Here is a 21,770-nt window from a genome sequence, read left to right on the forward strand (position 1 = left end):
GCAGATTTAATGGTAAATCTCAAGATTATAAATATTAAAAATATTTGAAACATAATTTGCAGGCTATGGGCAAAGAGCAGGGAAGTGGGAATAATTTGATAGCTTTTTCAAAGAGTCAACACAATCACAATGGGCCGAATAACACTCTTCTGTACTGTATGATTGAGTTTAACAAGTAAAGATTGAGATGAACAAAAAAATGAATGTAGTGCAAGATTTTGCTTAACAAAACTGAATTGCAGTTTGCATTTTGGATGAGCCTAATAATTCCATTATACACAAGTACCAAGGATTTAAAGAATAAAAGGTGAAATCAATTTATTAATGTCCACAGGAAATAAATATCACCAGATTTAAATGGTGACATGGCACAAACATCTCCTTCTCAAACACTTCACAAAGAGATAAATGATATGCTGTGAGACAATAGCGGCCCTCAATATTCTAGGTCCTACCAACCAAAAAAATAAAACTAATACAATGAAGGCTAATAGATTGCATTTGTTCAGTTCTTTGCATTTCTTTTGCCCTTATATATATTCATTGGAAAACAAAAATCTCCAATGTATTCATTATTTTTACACTGATCTGTAACACTTGTTTACAATATGGCACAGTATCCTAGATTACAGTTCAAACAGGCTTCAGCAACACCTTGCAATTACTCACTCCAAACCACCTAGTCAAGAGTTGAGACACTCATGTTTAGATGATAAAGGTTTTTCATGCTGTGTTTAACAATTCATTCAGTCTTCTCAATTTTTAATTCAACAGCCTGATAGGTCATGAGTTTTCCTACCAATCTCCACTGTGTCCCACATTTTCACAATATAGCACAATAGAAATTACACTGTTGTACAATATCTGAGTGCAGTTGAAAGTCTTTTCCCATGGCTCCACAGATAAAAGCAAACATCAGTGAAGTGTTGCTCCTTAGTCTGAATAACTTGTGAGCATGGGTCTTTTCTTCTTCACATTATGGCACATATTTTCCATTACAGGATAGAAGTGATCATCAGTGATTTCATGTCAATTTGTGATGGGATTATAGTGGCATTTCCTGATACGATTCTTGATATTTCCACCAAACATCTGGAACTGGGAAATATTAAAATTGGCACAAGATGTCAAACTGAACTGAGTTTGACAAGGCCACGAACCGAGTCCTCGTGCATTGAATCCTGGGTGACTGCATTCAGGACATGCATCGTATGACTGTGGTTGAGAGGGGTACCTGGGGTGAGCATTCCTGGAGGTGACGGGGCCTCTTCTGGCGTAAGAAAGTGGTGACCTTCACATGCTTCCTTTAGTGGCATTGTATCTGTTAATATGGTTTCTGTTGCAAGGTTTGCTGTAGATGGTGGAGGTGTTGGCTGTCCAAGTGTCAACGTGGCACATGGAGAGGAAATTGTCATTTTCCCAGGGAGATGGGGCTCTTCATTGGTTGGACTGGACTCACTCTGTAACAGCGGCGTGGCTGCAGCCTGCAAAACGAATTTAGTGCTCTGAATGCATTGGTCCTGATCACACTGCAGCATAAATGGAGAACAGACGTACGGAGCATCAGAAATATGGAAGATGTATAATAGAGACATTGTGAGAAAAGGATGGAGGAAAAGAATGGGGAGAAAATTAGTAATTATGCTGAATACATATGAAGCACAATTACATTGCAAAATTGGGTAAACATGCACAACCTTGGACTTTTTTTTAAACAACCATTTCCCTTTGTTTTAAAATCTGAAAGCAATTAATCCAATATGTTGCACTCAAACATGAGGATGTGCTGTGGAACAAGAACCGCGATGCTTTGTAGACATGGATTATTTTCACGAATATAGATATAATATAGAAAAACCACAATAATAGTTATTATGCCTATTTACTTTATGCCTTAACAGTCAATGATACCAATTTAATGTTTTAATGTGACATGACTTTATCAATTGGATCTATCAACATGCAAATAAAGCACTGGTGGAGATATTGAAATCCAATATCTAAACCCTATTTTGTATGTAAACTAGCTTTTTGCATCAAACTCATTATCAGGAATAACTTGACTCTCTGGATGTTTAATGTGATAATATTGCAGGTCACTTAAACGACTATTTTTGATAAACATACAAATTGGACAACCAGCAAATGCCTGGATTACAGAATGTGTGGTCACCTGTTTTAAGCATGGTATTCCCCATTCTTTGATCACTGTTTAACCTCTATATTTAAAAATACAGGCCATATCCAATCAACATTTTCTGGGATATGGACTGTACTAAAGTCAGATCAGTCATGTAAAATTTAACTTTGATCTATTCCAACAGGTACAAATAGACTTCCATGAGTTAAAATGGTCCATCATATACTGCCACCAGAACACAAGATGATGCAGGTACCCAATTGTATTAGCTAGCAACATTATTTAAATTGGGATCCTTATCATGCAGACATGATATCTGCTATGATTTGTTAGGAGGGCACAGCAAAACAGGCGCTGAATCCAGTTCTCATCAGGAATCTGGGAGTACATGAAACAAGAAAATATTTAAAGGAGTTCTCTTGATTTTTTTTGGATCTAACTGGAAACAAACCAATCATATTTCAATTCTGGATTTTTTTCATTGAATTTAAATTCCACCAGCTGTCACTGTGGAATTTGAATCTGTGCCTCAAGAATATTAGTCTGGGCCTTTGTATGTCCAGTGACATCACCACTACGCTACCATTTGTCCTAAATGTGCTGCCCTTCTGACAGGTTAAGACCCCATTGCCATCAGAAGTGATGCATTTATGTACCTCCATCAGAAGCGATAAGTGAGAGCTGATACACTCTGGGAGGAGTAATTTGACAGGAAAGTATTCAATGAATGGTAGGACAGTAGGAAGTGCTGTGGAACAAAGGGACCTTGGAGTGTTTGTCCATAGATCTCCAAAAGCGGAAGGGCATGTTGGTAGGGTGGTGAAAAAGGCATATGGGACACTCGTTTTTATCATCAATCAAGGCATAGATTACAAAAGCAGCAAACTCATGTTGGACTTGTATAGAACTTTGGTGAGGCCACACCTAGAGTACCATGTGCATTTCTGGTTACCACATTATCGGAAGGACGTGATTGCACTGGATGGGGTGCAGAGGAGATTTACCAGGATGCTGCCTGGGATGGAACATTTAAGTCATTAAGAGAGATTGGATAGGCTTGGGTAAGAAGTCTCACAACACCAGGTTAAAGTCCAACAGGTTTATTTGGTACTTGTTCTTGTGGGAGCAGAGAAGACCGAGGGGGTGACTTGTTCGAGGTATACAAGATTATGAGAGACATGGACAGAGTAAATAAGGAGCAGCTATTCAAGGTGAGGGGCAGGAGGTTTAGGGGTGAATGTGGGGAAAAGCTTTTTTACCCAGAGGGTGATGACGGTCTAGAATGTACTGCCTGGGAGATGTGGAGGTGCCTCACATCTTTTAAAAATGATCTGGATGAGGACTTGGCACATCGTAACATTCAGGGCTAAGGATCTAGTGCTGGTAGATGGGGTTAGATGGGAGTTCAGATGTTCCTGATGTGTCAGTGCGAACTCAATGTGCCAAAAGGCTTCTTCTGCGCTGTATGATTCTGTAAGTGTTGCCTATCTGGCAGACTGAAGCCTAGTTCTGATTGATAAAGAATGATCATTCTCTCAGGCTAGATGGATTTATAATTGGGTTTATATAATGAACAATGCTGCGTAAAGGAGAATTTGGTGGGGGGAAGGTTCCCCACCAAAGAAAGGCAACTTAATGCTGCAGTTCAATGATCTTGGCTCCTGTAGTGCAATCTTGTGCCCTGAAATCTTTATCAAAATAAGCACACGTCGATGGTGACATTAAGTTAAAGATACTTTCCAAGCGGATAACTGACTTTTGAGTATTTCATTTTCCAATTTGAAATGTATGTATCCTTGAAAGTCTACGGCTGTTTGTCTCTCTCCGGAATACACAAAGTGAATCATCTGTGGAAATGTTCCGTCTTAAAACATTTCTACTTGAGGAGTTTACCCTTTGATCTGAGGGACCTGCCTGCTTGGTTCCTCTGGTCTTCGTGGGAGTCTCTGCTTTGAGGTAGGTTTGCAATTGCTGACCTGCCTCAGCAGTGCCCAGAGCTCTTCTGTGGGGCTGCTGAGCCTCTAGTGCTGTTGGTCCTCTGGTTGGACCAGCAGCATCAGGAGCTCATCTGCTCTCCCTAATTGGGCAGCAAGTGCAGAGGGACAAATTAACAGACTGCCTGTAGAAAAATAACTCCCCTACAGTCTGGCCCTCAGAAAGTGGGGGCTCAGGACCCCCATTTGGTTAGTGGAGTGGGTAATAAAGTTCAATGTTTAGAAGTGTGAAGTAATACATTTTGGTAGGAAGACCATGGAGAGACAATATGAAATAAGGGATAATATTCTTAAAGGATGCAAGAGCAGTGGGACCTGGGTGTGTATGTGCATAAATTATTGAGGTGGCAGGACAGGTGGAGAGAACAGTTAATAAAGCATACAGTATTCTGGGATTTATTAATAGGACATGTAATATACAAGTAAGGAGGTAATGCTGAACTAATACAAAGCACTAGTCAGACTTCAGCTGGAATATTGTGTACAGTTCTGGGTGCCATACTATAGGAAGGATGTGAAGACATTGGAGAAAGTGCAGAAGACGTTTTCAAGAATGATGCCAGGGTGAGAAACTTCAGTTATGAGGATAGATTTGAGAGCTTGGGATTGTTCTCTTCAGAGAGAAGGTGACTAAGAGGAGATTTGATAGAAATGTTCTGAATCACAAGGGAGCTGATAGGGAAAAATTGTTTCCACTCATAAAAGGATTGAAAATTGAGAGGGCACAGATTTGAACTGATTTGCAAAAGAAACAAATGTGAACTGAGAAAAATCTTTATCACACAGTAGATGGTCTTGGTTTGGAATGCACTGGCTGGAAGTATATTGGAGGCAGGCTCAAGACATCAAGTTCAATCAATACATTCAAGAGGGCATTAGATGATAATTTAAATAGAAATAAAAATGTGCAGGATTACAGGGAAAAGGCAGGTGAATGGTACTAAGTCATATTGGTCATGGAGAGCCAATGAGCCAAATGGCTCCTACTACGCCGTAACAATTCTGTAATTCGACTGCAGACCCACTAACTTTTCTCACTGCCAACAATGTGGCATGGAGATGTTGATTGCTGCACCTGATGCTTTGTTTTGCTACTTTACCAGCTCTCCAACTTCACCTCTCAGAAAATGATTGCCATAATTTCAGTTTTCCATTAAATAGTGGATAAAATTCTTGCCTGTGATCAGTTCAGAGATGGCATCAATGAATTAATGCTGGGCACTGAACAGAACTGAGCACAGAAGTAGTAGCTGAAATATTATTTTCAAAGTCTCCCAAGCTGTTTAATACTATGAAAGAAAATTTTCCTGCCTCTAAAGAGGAGCCTATTTTGAAGCTTCATTAACCTCTCATAAATTTGTCAGAATTACTTTCACTAACTTCCCAAAGAAGTCGTAGTTCAGTTGAGCAAAGAGAAATCTGAAATTCACCACCGGAGCACAGAGCAGGTTTCCCACAACTTTGGTGTCCAAGCCCCATGGACACTAACATGGGAACAGGAGTAGGCCACTCAGCCTTTGAGTCTGTTTCCACAAATAAATTACATCTGTATCTTAACACTATTTACCCACCTTGGTTCCTTAATGCCTTGCCTGACAAACCTTTCAATCTCAGTTTCAAAATTTTCCATTGATGTATAAGTAAACTGTTTTGGAGGAGAGAGTTGTGAAATGTTTCCTGAGATCAACCCTGAACTATCCCATAGAATCCCTACAGGACAGAAAGAGGCCATCTGGCCCATCGAGTCTGCACAGATTCTCCGAAACAGCATCCCAGTCAGGCTCTTCCCCTTGTTCTGACCCCATAACTTGCACATTTTCCATGGCTAATCCACCTAACCTACACATTTTTGGACACAAAAGGGCAATTTAGCATGTCCAATCCATCTAACGTGCACACCTTTGGACTGTGGGAGCAAACCAGAACAGCTGGAGGAAATCCATGCAGACACAGGGAGAACGTGCAAACTCCACACAGACAGTGACCCAAGTTCGGATTTGCACCTGAGTCCCTAGTGCTGTGAGGTAGCAGTGCTAACCACTGTGCCACCCTAAATCCATAAACACCATGAATATCTCAATTAGATGTTTTCTTAATATTCTAAATTTAGGAGACTGCAACCCTGGTTGATGCAAACTGTCCTCATAATTTAACCGTTGAGCTTCAATATCATTCTGGTGAACCTGCATTGTAATCCCTCCAAACTATATCTTTCTGAGATGCAGTGCCCAAAATTGAACAGAATACAACAGAAAAATCTAACCAGAGCTTTCAAGAGCTGTGATATAGCTTCAGCCCACTGTATTTCAGTCTTCTCAAGTTTAAAGTTAACATTCCATAAGCCTGTTTTTTTTGCACCTTTCCACCAGCTTTTAGTGCTGGGCTTGTAAATTGCTCTGCTCAGTTCTCAGCAACTCATCATTTAGAAGATTCTTTGATTTATGTTCCTTAGTTCCAAAATGGATCACTTCCCACATTTCCGCAATGAATTTCAACTGCCATAATTTTCCCCACTCAATCTGTCAATGTGCTTTTGCAACATTTGAATGGTCAGACATCCAAGTCACCACACAAAATTAGTATGGTTGCGAGTGAGGAGGTGGCATTATGGCTAGTACTGTTACTTTTGTTAACTGTTAAATGCATCAACCATTGGAGGTGGTAGTGTTATTAGAAGAGAAATAAATCTCCATTAAAGGCACTGCAAAAGATGGGATCTATAGCAGTTCAGTTTTATGAAAGGCAAAGCTTTGTGATTTGCATGTAGAATCATGCCTCAAAAATATGTCAGTGCAAATTACCCCATAATCAATGACTGGCCTAACTTTAACAGGAAATGTTGATGGCAAAGGATGTAAAAGCAGCTGTTGAGGATGATCTGCATGGACCCCAATACACCAGGCACATCTGGTAAAGGGGTGCCAAAGACCTCTACATTCTCGAGGCTTAATCTGAAAGTAGGAACAATAGTAGCCCATTCAGTCAGTTTGTTTCATCTTGCAATTAGATCATGGTTCATCTGCATCTCAACTCCATTTATCCACCCTGGCTCTATAGCGTTTAGTCCCCTTAAGTGATAAAAATCGATCAACGTCAGTCTTGAATATTTCAATTGACCCAGTTTCCATTTGGATATGATCAAGCTGACGTTGGTTATTATGAGGCACAGTAGTTGTAGAAACAGAATCGCCGGAATTCTACTGCCACCATGAATTCGAAGCAACCGAGGGGCGGACAGTGGAAACGTCTGTTAACCTCGGCAGGAATTTCCAGTCTCGCCCAATATCTTTCAAACCTTGGTAAAAGCAAGTTAAAAAGTACCAAAGCATAATGAATAAAAAGTATTTGTTACCGCCTCCAAAATAAAAAAATCCCAGGCAAACTTCATCTTTTATAGTTAAGCTTCTGGGATATGTTCTGAGGAAAAAGTGTGTTCTGTTAATAAAAAGTTCAACAGTGTAACAGAATTATCCAAATTTACTGCAGTTTTGAATAATGAGAAACAGAAGAATAAAAGGACGAGAATGGTTGAAAGTTATAGGGGTTCATAGGGAGAGAAAGGCAGAAATGCAGGAAATGAGTGGAAACTAAAGAGGTGAAGAATGTGTGCATGAGAATGACGGAGTTAAACTGAGAATATGAGGGCAAGACAGAAGCAAGAATGGGAACTAAGACAGGAAACAAGTGAGAAGAAATCTACATATAGACTGAGAAAACAGCAGAAGTGTGAGGCACTAAGAGGCAAACATGGGAATATGAAAGGGCCTGTGAGAAAACAGAAGAAACAATATGGAACAACTGGAAAACTATGGAAGACAGAGGGCAATGTGAGAAAGAGTGGCAGGAGATGAAGAGAGAGGGAGTGAAGAAAAGAAAGATGAATTGTAGGACAGAAGGATTGATGGGGACAGGGCACAAGATGGTTAAAATAATAGTTGGAAACAGCACAAGTCAAAAGTCATTTTGGACTGTGTTTCAAAATTTAATAATACAAGCTTTCAAGAGCTGTGATATAGCTTCAACCCACTGTATTTCAGTCTTCTCAAGTTTAAAGTTAACATTCCATAAGCCTGTTTTTTTTGCACCTTTCCACCAGCTTTTAGTGCTGGGCTTGTAAATTGCTCTACTCAGTTCTCAGCAACTCATCATTTAGAAGATTCTTTGATTTATGTTCCTTAGTTCCAAAATGGATCACTTCCCACATTTCCGCAATGAATTTCAACTGCCATAATTTTCCCCACTCAATCTGTCAATGTGCTTTTGCAACATTTGAATGGTCAGACATCCAAGTCACCACACAAAATTAGTATGGTTGCGAGTGAGGAGGTGGCATTATGGCTAGTACTGTTACTTTTGTTAACTGTTAAATGCATCAACCATTGGAGGTGGCAGTGTTATTAGAAGAGAAATAAATCTCCATTAAAGGCACTGCAAAAGATGGGATCTATAGCAGTTCAGTTTTATGAAAGGCAAAGCTTTGTGATTTGCATGTAGAATCATGCCTCAAAAATATGTCAGTGCAAATTACCCCATAATCAATGACTGGCCTAACTTTAACAGGAAATGTTGATGGCAAAGGATGTAAAAGCAGCTGTTGAGGATGATCTGCATGGACCCCAATACACCAGGTACATCTGGTAAAGGGGTGCCAAAGACCTCTACATTCTCGAGGCTTAATCTGAAAGTAGGACTCTGAATAGTGTTGATGAACAGAGGGATCTAGGTGTACGTGTACATAGATCCCTGAAAGTTGGGAATCAAGTAGATAAGGTTGTTAGGAAGGCATACGGTGTCTTGGCGTTTATTGGTAGGGGGACTGAATTTAGGAGTCGCAGCGTCATGTTGCAACTGTACAAAACTCTGGTGCGGCCGCACTTGGAGTATTGTGTGCAGTTCTGGTCCCCACATTATAGGAAGGATGTGGAGGCATTGGAGAGGGTGCAGAGGAGGTTTACCAGGATGTTGCCTGGTATGGAGGGGAGGTCCTATGAGGAGAGACTGAGGGATTTGAGGTTGTTTTCGTTAGAAAGAAGGCGGCTAAGAGGGGACCTTATTGAAACATATAAGATGATTAGAGGTTTAGATAGGGTGGACAGTGATAGCCTTTTTCCTCGGATGGAGAAAGCTAGCACGAGGGGGCATAGCTTTAAATTAAGGGGTGGTAGTTATAGGACGGATGTCAGAGGTAGGTTCTTTACCCAGAGGGTGGTGAGGTATTGGAATGCCCTGCCTGCTGCAGTTGTAAATGCGCCTAGTTTGGGGGGGTTTAAGAGATCCGTGGATAGGTTTACGGATGGAAAGGGATTGGTTTAGGTTAGAGGGTCATTGCTTTTTAATTGGTCGGCGCAACATTGTGGGCCGAAGGGCCTGTTCTGCGCTGTAATGTTCTATGTTCTATGATGAATTTATATCAGCTGTGGCTATAGTCAGTCTATCAGTGCAAATATACTGTGTGGATGCATATACTATATTGTATCGTATCGGGCAATGGGAACCTGTGTGAGAACTTCCCCAGCTACATAGAGGATATCCTGAAACCCATTGTACAACGAACCCCCAGCTTTTGTCGCGATACTACGGACTTCCTACAGAAACTCAGCACACATGGAGCAGTTGAACCAGGAGCACTCCTTGTCACAATGGATGTCTCGGCACTCTACACCAGCATCCCCCATGACGATGGCATTGCTGCAATTGCCTCAGTACTCAATGCCGACAACCGCCAGTTTCCAGATGCAATTTTACAACTCATCCACTTCATCCTGGACCACAGTGTCTTCACCTTCAACAACCAGTTCTTCATCTAGACACACGGAATAGCCATGGGAACCAAATTCGCATCTCAATATGCCAACATCTTCACGCACAGGCTCAAACAAGACTTCTTCACTGCACAGGATCTTCAACCGATGCTATACACCAGATACATTGATGACATTTTCTTCCTTTGAACTCATGGTGAACAATCACTGAAACAACTATATGATGACATCAACAAGTTCCATCCCACCATCAGAATCACCATGGACTACTCTCCGGAATCGGTTGCATTCTTGGACACACGCATCTCCATCAAGGACGGTCACCTCAGCACTTCACTACCGCAAACTTACGGATAACCTCACAATGCTCCACTTCTCCAGCTTCCACCCTAAAAACATTAAAGAAGCCATCCCCTACGGACAAGCTCTCCACATACACAGGATCTGCACAGATGAGGAGGATCACAACAGGCACCTCCAGAAGCTGAAAGATGCCCTCATAACAGCAGAATATGGCGCTTGACTCATCGATTGACAGTTCCGATGCGCAACAGCGAAAAACCACACCGACCTCCTCAGAAGACAAACATGGGACACGGTGGACAGAGCACCCTTTGTCGTCCAGTGCTTCTCTGGAGCTGAGAAGCTACGAAATCTTCTCCGGAGTCTTCAACATGTCATTGATGAAGACGAACATATCGCCAAGGCCATCCCCATACCCCCACTTCTCACCTTCAAACAACTGCACAACCTCAAAGAGACCATTGTCTTCAGCAAACTACCCAGCCTTCAGGAGAACAGTGACCACGACACCACACAACCCTGCCATAGCAACCTCTGCAAGACATGCTGGATCATTGACACGGATGCCATCATCTCATGAGAACACCATCCACCAGGTACCTCTTGCAACTTGGCCAACATTGTCTACTTGATATGCTGCAGGAAAGGATGTCCCGAGGCATGGTACATTGGGAGACCATGCAGATGCTATGATAACAGATGAATGAACACCACCCAACAATCACCAGGCAAGACTGTTCTCTTCCTGTTGGCGAACACTTCAGCTGACATGGGCATTCAGCCTCTGATCTTCTGAGAAGAGTTCTCCAAGGCAGCCTTCACAACACACAACAGTGCAAAGTCACTGAGTAGAGGTTGATAGCTAAGTTCCATACATATGAGGATGGCCTCAACCAGGATCTTGGGTTCATGTCACACTGTAACTCCCATGACTTGCCTGGGCTTGCAAAATCTCACTTACTGTCCTGTCTGAAGATAAAGACATCTCTTCAACAATGCTTAATGCTATCTCCACTCACACTGTCTGCACCTTTTAGACATGCTTAGCTGTAAAGACTCGCATTCTAATCAGTATTCTGTAATTTGAGTGTGTCTTTATATGCTCTGTTTGTGATCAGAACTCCCCACTCACCTGATGATGGGGTGTTTGCTACCAAATAAACCTGTTGGACTTTAACCTGGTGTTGTGAGACTTCTTACTGTGTTTACCCCAGCCCAATGCCAGCATCTCCACATCAAAGATGTTTTGCCAGAGGTGTAGAAGATTACGGCAGGTTTAGATAAGATAGACTGTTTCCATTAGCTGATAGTACAAGGACTAAGGGACACATATTGAAGATTTTGGCAAGCAGTGGGAGTATGTGGAAGAATTTTTCTGGTGAGTGGTAAAGACCTGGAAACTCAGTGCCTATATGAGTGACGGAAGAGAGGTTCCAAAAGGAAATTGGACAGGTACTCGAGAAATAAACTTGCAGGGATACAGGCATAGAATGGGGGAATGGGACAGACCAGATTGCTCTTTAGGGAAACAGCACTGATGTACTGAGTTGAAAAGTTACTTTCTGCCTGTAATAACTTTATGACACAAAGCCTCATTAAATAAAAATTATAGAATCATTATCCATACATCTCTCTGCAACAGCATCTCAGCTAATCTCATTCCGCACCTTTCCCCAGTGGTCTGCAAATCTTTTATCTTTAGATAATTTAAAAATTCCCTTTGAAACTCAGAACTGAATCTGTCTCTGTGTTCTCAGACAGTGCATTTCAGATCTTAATCATTATTATATAAAAATGATTTTTCTTATATTGCTTCATATTCTTTTGCTTATCATTTTAAATCAGTGTTCTCAACCCTTCCAGCAATGGGATCAGTTTCTCCCTCTCTCAACCCACTTACGAAATCTTTCAAATCTTCTCTCAACCTTCTCTTTGCTAAGAACTGTCCTAGCTCCACCAATCTAGCTATGCACTGAAATTCCTTATTCTTGAAACCATTCTTGTAAATCTTTTCTGTATTCTCTTCAGTATTTGTCACATCTTTCCTAAAGTGCGTTGCCCAGAATTGGACACAATACTGTAGTTGAGGCTAGATCAGGGCTTTATAAAGGTTCACCATAACTTCTTTACATTTTTTTTTCCATGCCTCTATTTAGAAAGTCTGAATTCTGTATGCTATTCTTTTGGCAAAACAATTAAAACTAAATTAAACAAACTGAAGGACAAAGCAAGAAGGGCAGCCCCTTAAAACCTCAGAAACCCCTTTGAAGCTGCTTTTTTTGAATTGTGGGCATGGCCTAACAGGCAGGTCTTTGAGGCCTGATTTCTGCTGCACAAGAGGCTACAAAAGGTAGATTTTTGTAAGAAAAGGTCAAGCAATTTGAACACTTCCGCCACGTTCAACCTAAGTCCCACCTCATACAGCAGCTGAAGGCTAACCTCATCCACTCCCATTCCACCCTAACAGTTTCTGACCCCCAAAATTTTTATTCTGGGGTCAAGTCAAGTCTTGGGACTTTAAAATAGGAAAAGTTTTGGAAAGCACTGCCATATGCCTTGTTAACCACTTTCTCAACCTGTTCTTCCACCTCTTATGATTTCTGCACAAATATCCCCACAGGACCTCTGCTCCTGCATCCTCCTCAGAATTGTATTCTGTTGTATATTGCCTTTAATGGGTCACTTCACAATTAGAAGTAGTTCTGAGAAGGTTCACTCTAATAATTTCTGGGATTTTGGGGTTATCTGATAAGGGAAGGTTGGGCCTGCATCCATTGAAGTTAAGAGAGAGTGAGATGATCTTATTAAAATATATAAGATCCTATGGGGAATTGACAGGGTGGATACTGAGAAGATGTTCTTCTTGTGAGAGACTGGAGCATGGGGATACACCTTTAAAAATATTTAAGAGAAAGATGTCCTATTTAAGAGAAAGATGAGATTTTTTCTCAGAGGGTCATTAACCTGAGGAATTCTCTTCCCCAAACAGCAGTGGAAAGAAAGCAGGGTTATTGACAGATTCTTGACTGATCATTGGCAAGGAAGACAAAGGGTCTCGGGGAAGACAGGAAATAAGTCACAAATATTCATCCATGATTTTATCACATTGCAGAGCAAACTCAAGGGGCTGAATGACTTACTCCTGCTCCTAATGTGCATGTTTGCATGCTTGTATGTTATATTTCTGTATTAAATTTCATTGGCTACCTGTCTGCCCATCGTACCAGCCTGTCTAAGTCCTCACGAAGTGGATGACTATTGTCCTTACTTGTCAAAATACTTCCAATTTTTGTGTCAACTGGAAATTTTGAAATTGTGTCCTACAAACCCAAGTTTTAGGTCATTAATATAGATCAAGCAAAGCAGCGTTCCTGATACCATAGGGGTTTCCACTATATAGTATTCTTCAGTCTGAACTGGGTCGCATCTTGTTCTGTTGCTTTGAACCAAAATAATGAATTTACGTATATCTTTGTGAGTAATAAAACTGCTGTTAAAAAGATGTAAACAAGCTATGCAAATAAAACATAACAATATTTAATTCAACAAACATGCAGATTTATTGCTAGAAAATACATGCAATTTTCATGCAAAAAGTTACAACTTGTTAAGCAAAAACTGTATAAGTATCATAATATTTGCCGTCATTATTCTTAACTTTAGAATGTTCTCAATGGCACTACACTGCTGTCTGCAGGCACATAAACAACAACTAAATAGATAGATGGTGTGGCTACACTCCTTAATGTTTCTTAAAAATATCCTATTTACCCTCTTTTGCCAATTTTCTACTCTTAAATATGTTCGCTCCTTCTTGGAGCAGTTTTATATGCGACAGCTGCCCTCTGATGCCTACTTCAATAACCACTGTTAAAATGTGAGCCTCAAAAGTGAGTGTTAGCTGGTTATGTAACTGTAACTGGTAGGCTATCCTTCCATTCTAGATAACACTGGTGAATCCAATCTTAGTACTCAGATCTCTATCTTTGCTAAGATCAGCAACAGAACTTATTTGGAATTGAATTTGCAACCTTCCTAGTCTGTATGACTCAGGTATAAATATTGAATAAGCTCAACAAAGTCAATATTCTAAAATCTACCCTTTGGTTTTCTGGCATCTTTCAGACTCATCACTCCCAATTGATCCTCTAAACATAAAATTATAGCTTTACTGTGTGATAGAGGCAGTTCAATCGGGGCATTCGGCAGGGATTTGGTTAGTTATATTTGAAAGGAAGAATGAGGAAGCCTACAGGCAGAAGGCAAAAGGGAGTGCCACTAGATAAATTGCTCCTATGAGGAGCCGACACAGACCCAACAGGTCAACTGACTCCTTTTATACTGTAACGATTCTGTGAAGAACTTGATAAATCATATTTTGATACAGAGATGAAGTGATAGTTTGATACAGAAGATGAAGTGATAGTTTGAAATAAAATTGGGCATAAAAATGCATATTACTAATTTTGCTTACAAAATAACATTTTATGTTGCCTGATATAGGTAGGTTTTACAAAACTTGGCAAAGCAGGACATAGTAATGAGGATATTGACAAGATAGTGAAGTGGGTTGAAATATGGCAGATTGAGTTTAATATGACGAAGAATGAAATGGAGCATTTTGGAAAGACTGATGTGGAAAGACAGTGTATAAGTATAGATGAACAGAGAAACTTTGGTGTCCATATACACAAATTCTTAAAGACAGGAGAGACCGATAAGGTGGTTAAAAATAATCTGAGTTATTTGTACTTATAAATAGAAAGATAGAATATAAAAGCACAGAGATGGTGCTAGAATTGGTTCAGCCTCAACTGGAGGATAATTTTAGGCACCAAACTTCAGGCAAGATGTAAAAGGTACAGAGGAGGCTTAGGAGACTTTTACCAGAGATGAGATATTTCAGTTATGAGGAGAGGTTGGAATTCTTCGTTTGTTCTCTTTGGCACAGAGAAGATTAGGAGATGGCCTAATGGAATTTTTCAAGATGATGAGAGGTTTAGATAGAGACAAATAATGTGCTTGGCAAGTGGTCAATAACCTGAGATCAGATTCAAAACAAGTGGACAGGCATTTGAGGATGTGGAACTTTAAGACAAAAAGTGGGGATGTGGGACTGAATATAATTGCTCTTTCAAACAGCCAGCACAGAAATGATGAACCAAATAGCCTTCTTTATGCTGTAAGTCTCCACATAATTATATTTTAAAAATAAGGACAGGTAAAACTACAATTGTTTACCACTTCAAAGTATGGTTGTTTCAACAAGATTTAAATTATTACAAAATATGACACCGATAATACTGGATATCACCAACAATCTACATTTGGCATGTACTGTCAGGTGCTTGTAATATTTAGATATTTGAAGATTACAAGCAATTAGTTTGATATGAACTTTTTTCAAATCTTGTAATAAAACACATCTTGGAAATGAATGGAAGCAGGTATAGATTCCTCTTAGAAGTTAAATGCTGACAAACGAAAGACATTTAAGTTACATATTGCCTCAGGATGCAGTGCCCATGGACAAAACAACCTTTTCTCCTGATTCCATGTTTCTCCCAATAATGCTTATCTATCTTTATTAAGTTACTGAATCATCATTCCTACTGACTGCCTTGACTGCCCTGGTGTTCACAGCTGTACTTTTCACTAGAACACATGTCTAGGAAGTCAAGTTGGATTGTAAGGTGATTTAAACAACTCCTGCTTTCCCTTAAAGGAGGCAAAACGGAGGATCTGAAATGACTAAGCAGTTTTACTAACAATCACGACAGGAGAATGTTAAAATATCTTCAAGTACTATATTCTGAGAAACAGAGAGGATTGTACCTACCAAACGTGGTGTAGCCTAAAGATTTATGAGATAGAATTTCTACAGGTATTGCTCAATTTCCCTCCGTAAAAAAATCCAGTAAAATTGTGTTATTTGAATATAGTTTATACTAAATTTACAACAAAAAAATTGTCAGAACTGTCAGGGAAATTCAAGATGTTTATGACAAATGCAACAAACATTGAATCTCAGCGTTTTTTTCAATTTCATCAAACAATGATAATAAATTGTTCTATTTGATCAAAATGAAATCTTAAATCAAATGCACATCTAATACAGTGTTTTCTGTGTGAAAAAGGAAAAAATCATGGTACTATAACAGTTATCTGTTACTTTATACATAGCACTAACCGTTATGTATATAGTTTAAAACACTATAAATACATTTTATCCATAATTGTTATTCAAGTTGTTAACTGTCAACCTTGAAATAAAAATCAATGAAAATAGTTCAATTGCAGGAAATTGTCTGTTTAAAAAACAGCAAAATTGAAAGTGAAACTCATTAAATAACAAAAATGAGATTAGAAAATTTCATTTGTTAATCAACCCAGAAAGAAAAATGCGTATCATTGAAAAGGCAGAAACTTAAAAACACTTCAATTCAACTTTTGTTTGGATTTTTATACAAATAAAGCATGTTGAATTGGTTTCTACAGTGACTAGGGCTTTACAAGCTTAAACCAACAATTATTAAACAATCGATGTGGATGTGAACATTTTTGTGGTAGTATTAATCAGCTGGCTTTTTATCTATTGCAAAATTGCAATTAAGAACATAAATATGATTGAATGTAACATTTGGTTTGATTTAGAGAAAGTAAGTACAAACATTGGTTTTAAATTTAAGGCAAATTTTGAAGAGGTCAAAAATTAACTAATGACATCATTAAGTTTCATTTATGTCCTCAAATTTTTTATCCATGTATATGAAGGAATCAGTATTAGTAGGGAAATGGTATTGAAGAAACTGATGGGATTGAAGGTCGATAAATTCCAACGGCCTGATAATCTACATCCCAGAGTACTTCAGAAAGTGGGCCCGGGAATAGTGTCATATGCAAATTTGGAGCTATTATATTTAGTTCCCTCATCCAAATCATTCATATTGTGAATAGTTGGAGTCCTAGCACTGATCACTTGTCACTGCCTACCACTTGAAAAAAGACATGTTTATTCCTATTTGTTTCCTGCCTGCCAATCAGTTTTCGATTCTTTGAAATACACTACCCCCAATCCCACGTGCTTTATTTTACATGCTGATGTCTTATGCGAGACCTTTTTGAAAGGCCTTCTGAAAGTCCAAACAAACCAGATCCACAGACTCCCCCTCATCAACTCTACCAGTTACATCCTCAAAGAATTCCAGTAGATTTGTCGAGCATGATTTCTCTTTTGTAAATCTGTGCTAAGATTCTATGGACTCTGGAACAGCTCCACAGATTGGAGGGTAGCTAATGTAACCCCACTACTTAAAAAGGGGTGTAGAGACAAAATAGGGAAATGTAGACGTGTCAGCCTGGTGATGTTAGTGAGGAAAATTTTAGAGTCCACTATAAAAGATTTAACAGTAGAGCACTCGGAAACAGTGGCAGCATCAGGCAGAGTTAGCACAGATTTTAATAAGTTCATGTTTGATAAATCTACTGGAATTCTTTGAGGATGTAACTTGTAGAGTTGATGAGGGGGAACCAATGGATGTGGTTTATTTGGACTTTTAGAAGGTCTCCTCGTGTCTGCGTGGGTTTCCTCCCCAGTCCAAAGATGTGTGGGTTAGGTTGATTGGCCATGCTAAAGACTTAAAGTCTTGATGCGTAGATTAGAGGGATTAGTGGGTAAATATGTAGGGATATGGGGGTAGGGCCTGGGTGGGATTGTGGTTGGTGCAGGCTCGATGGGCCAGATGGCCTCTTTCTGCACTGTAGGGTTTCTATGAGATCAGTGTGTAAAATTAAAGCACATAGGATTGGGGGTAGTGTATTTCAAAGAATCAAAAACTAACTGACAGGCAGGAAACAAAGAGTAGGAATAAACAGGTTTTTTTTCACGGGGTAGGCAGTGACAAGTGATCAGTGCTAGGACCCCAATTATTAATGACTTGGATGAGGGAACGAAAGGTAATATCTCCAAATTTGTATATGACACAAAGCTGGGTGGGAAGGTGAGCTTCAGCATTATTTGGATATATCCAGGGGACTCTAGAACCTGGGGTCACAGTCTAAGGATCCATTTGGGACTAAGATGTTTCTTCACAAGAGAGTGGAGAGTCTGTGGAATTCACTACTACAGAAAGCAGTTGAGGCCAAAACATACAATGTTTTCAAGAAGGAGTTAGATATAACTCTTGAGCCTAAAGGGGTCAAAGGGTACAGTGTTGCTGGGGGGGGGGCGGGGGGAAGAGGTGGTGTGGTAGTGTGGGGGTGGTGACAGGTTAGTTGGATGATCACCTATGACCATAATTAATGGTGAGACAGGCTAGAAAGGCCAAATGGTCTACTTCGGCTTCTATTATCTACGTTTTTATGACTCTAATTGAGCTGAGTTGGCAATAGTTAAACCCATGACTAAATTCCATGAAGTCAACGAAGTATTTGGTACAAATGATATAAAACCAGTTTACACACCTAAAAGGCAAAATGTTCCATTTGTGTAATTTAGCACCATGGCTTAAGAGACAATATCATATTAAAATCAATGGCTTTTACAAATTCCATAGAAAACAGAAATCCATTATAGTGGTGAAAAAAAATTAACAAAGGGATATAAGTGAAGTAAAAGAGTATGGGCAAAATTAATGGGACTTAACTAAATTTACAAAATCTAATCACTCCAGCCCTGGACTATCAACAGAAATAGATAAAGAAAGTAAACACATTAGTTACAGTTCCAAAAGTTCTTGAGTTAAAAAAAACAAGCACCGGGGAGACATTATCAGAGTTAGAGAGTAGAATTTTAACTTGCCCTGGAATGAATGAGTTTGAGTGGTGGTGGAGGAGGGTTAAACTGAGGAAATTGTTTTTGAGAAGGTGACCAAAGAGGTGGATGGGGGCAAGGCAGTTGACGTGGTATATATGGATTTTAGTAAGGCATTTGATAAGGTTCACCATGGTAGGCTTCTGCAGAAAATGCAGATGTATGGGATTGGGGGTAATCTAGGAAGTTGGATCAGGAATTGGCTATCAGATAGGAGACAGAGGGTGGTGGTTGATGGTAAATATTCATCATGGAGTTCAGTTACGAGTGGTGTGCCTCAGGGATCTGTTTTGGGGCCACTGTTGTTTGTAATTTTTATTAATGATCTGGATGAGGGTATAGTTGGGTGGATTAGTAAATTTGCTGATGACACCAAAGTCGGAGGTGTGGTAGATTGTGAGGAAGGGTGTCATAGTCTGCAGGGAGACTTAGATAGGTTGCAGAGCTGGGCCGAGAGGTGGCGGATGGAATTTAATGCGGAGAAGTGTGAGGTAATTCACTTTGGTAGGAGCAACAGATGTGTTGAGTATAGGGCTAACGGGAGGACTTTGAATAGTGTGGATGAACAGAGGGACCTAGGTGTATGTGTACATAGATCCCTGAAAGTTGGGAATCAAGTAGATAAGGTTGTTAAGAAGGCGTACGGTGTCTTGGCGTTTATTGGTAGGGGGATTGAATTTAGGAGTCGCAGCGTCATGTTGCAACTGTACACTACTCTAGTGCGGCCGCACTTGGAGTACTGTGTGCAGTTCTGGTCCCCGCATTACAAGAAGGATGTGGAGGCGTTGGAGAGGGTGCAGAGGAGGTTTACTAGGATGTTGCCTGGTATGGTGGGGAGGTCCTATGAGGAGAGACTGAGGGATTTAGGGTTGTTTTCGTTGGAAAGAAGGCGGCTAAGAGGGGATCTTATTGAAACATATAAGATGATTAGAGGTTTAGATAGGGTGGATAGTGATAGCCTTTTTCCTCGGATGGAGAAAGCTAGCACGAGGGGGCATGGCTTTAAATTAAGGGGGGGTAGCTACAGGACGGATGTCAGGGGTAGGTTCTTTACCCAGCGGGTGGTGAGGGATTGGAATGCCCTGCCTGCTGCAATTGTAAATGCGTCTAGTTTGGGGGCGTTTAAGAGATCTCTGGATAGGTTTATGGACGAAAAGGGATTGGTATAGGCTAGTGGGTCATTGTTTTTGTAACTGGTCGGCGCAACATCGTGGGCCGAAGGGCCTGTTCTGCGCTGTAATGTTCTATGTTCTATTGTCAGATGTTTAGGAAGCCAGTTCAAATCCATTAACTTACACATTTAATTGCAGCATTTTAGACTGCATGCAAGCAGCCCCCTTGAAAAGATGGGCTGTTCATTTTAATATTTTATTGCCCAATTAAAGTAATATTAACAAGACATTTGCAATTCAACTTGTGTGTCCACAGATTTCCAGAGCCTTCAGAATTTGACAGTGAAAGCAAGGTGAAAATACAGAGGCTTGAGATGTCACAGGGAAATTTGCAGGTAAGCATCGAAACCTCATAGCCACTTTCTTGTGTAGAAGACTTTGTTCACAATATTTATGCTAAGACGTTGCAATGACAAGGTTTGTACATCTGATCTCCACTTTTGAACTCTTATCTATCAGATCAACATGGATGCTACTTCTGTTTTATTTTGGTGCCCAGATAAGGACCAAGTTGGCGAACGGCAACAGGCTGTTCTTCACAGATTTGTGGTGCCACAGAGAGAGGATGAGAAAGAGAAGCAGTTTGCAGGAGGCCATAACTGCAACACAGGACGTACAGGCAAAAGATAAGCTCCCTTGACATGTTGCAAAGTAGTTGGAACAGGAGGTTCTATTGTCAGGTAGTGGGAGACATCTACTGTATACAGGCTGCTACCAACTGAACTGGGTGGTCATGCATCACCAGTTGCCATCAAAGCCACCATTCTCAATTTCTTTGCCTCTGGATCCTTCCACACCTCTGCCAAGGACATTTGCAGGATTTCAATTTGCAGGATATTATGCCTACAAATGCATGAGAGAGAGGAATGATGGTTTATTTTCCAGGGTAGGCAATTCTGGCAACTTTGCTACCAATGATACCAGTCAGGGCTATTGGGCTTTTGGATGTGGCACTGACTGGTTTTCAACAGGCGCAGGACATCACTGAATGCTGGATATGCCAGTTTTAGCACTCAAGATCACTGAAGAGTATTTATCAATCACCAAGGGCTTCCAGTCCATCAATCTGTAGCTGGTGAACGGCAAGAAAAGAACTGATGCCAGGCAAAGGAGGGCCGTGAAAGGGCTGCTTGATTGTTTATAGGACTGTCTTGTTTTAGGTGGGGCACAGAGGGGGTCTTTTACATATGACTGTCAGATGGGTGAACTGGTGGAATCTAAATGAATCTCACAATAATGAGGGCATCCCAGGCAGAAATGTGTGCCACTGATGAAGCTTTAACCATTTCATATTCAGCCACCCCTTCAGAATCATCCAGTGAAGCTCTCTGTTCTATCCTGCGGCAAGTACAAATCTTGCTGCTGTGCAATGTTGTGCAGGGCCAACACATCATAATCATTCTGAAGATTTTGGCACTTTCAAAACTATCCCGACACAAAAAGATGTTCAGAAGCAGGAGTCTGCAAGATCAGCTGCCAACATGCTTGTGGTAGATCACCATCCATAATCTCTTTGCACCTCAAGGTAAGCTTACTGACTGCCCGCTGGAGATAACAGATAGTCCACTTAAAACATGACTGATGACA

General features: G+C 40.3%; 1 protein-coding gene across 3 annotated transcripts in view; it reads right to left on the minus strand.

The window, feature by feature from the left end:
* Positions 1-281: 281 nt before the first annotated feature.
* The window catches only part of zdhhc14 (zDHHC palmitoyltransferase 14), a 242,312-nt gene continuing 220,823 nt past the window's right edge, over positions 282-21,770 (minus strand). For 2 of the 3 annotated variants that reach the window (XM_080200322.1, XM_080200320.1), the window contains one exon: positions 282-1,529. In XM_080200322.1, coding sequence (XP_080056448.1) covers positions 1,128-1,529 — 402 coding nt within the window. In that variant the 3' untranslated portion in view covers positions 282-1,127. The remainder of the gene's footprint in view (positions 1,530-21,770) is intronic. The other variant, XM_080200321.1, reaches the window with a different exon arrangement.

Source organism: Carcharhinus amblyrhynchos, chromosome 12 (assembly GCF_965287045.1).
Source record: "Carcharhinus amblyrhynchos chromosome 12, sCarAmb.v2.hapA, whole genome shotgun sequence".
Classification (NCBI taxonomy): Eukaryota; Metazoa; Chordata; class Chondrichthyes; order Carcharhiniformes; family Carcharhinidae; genus Carcharhinus; species Carcharhinus amblyrhynchos.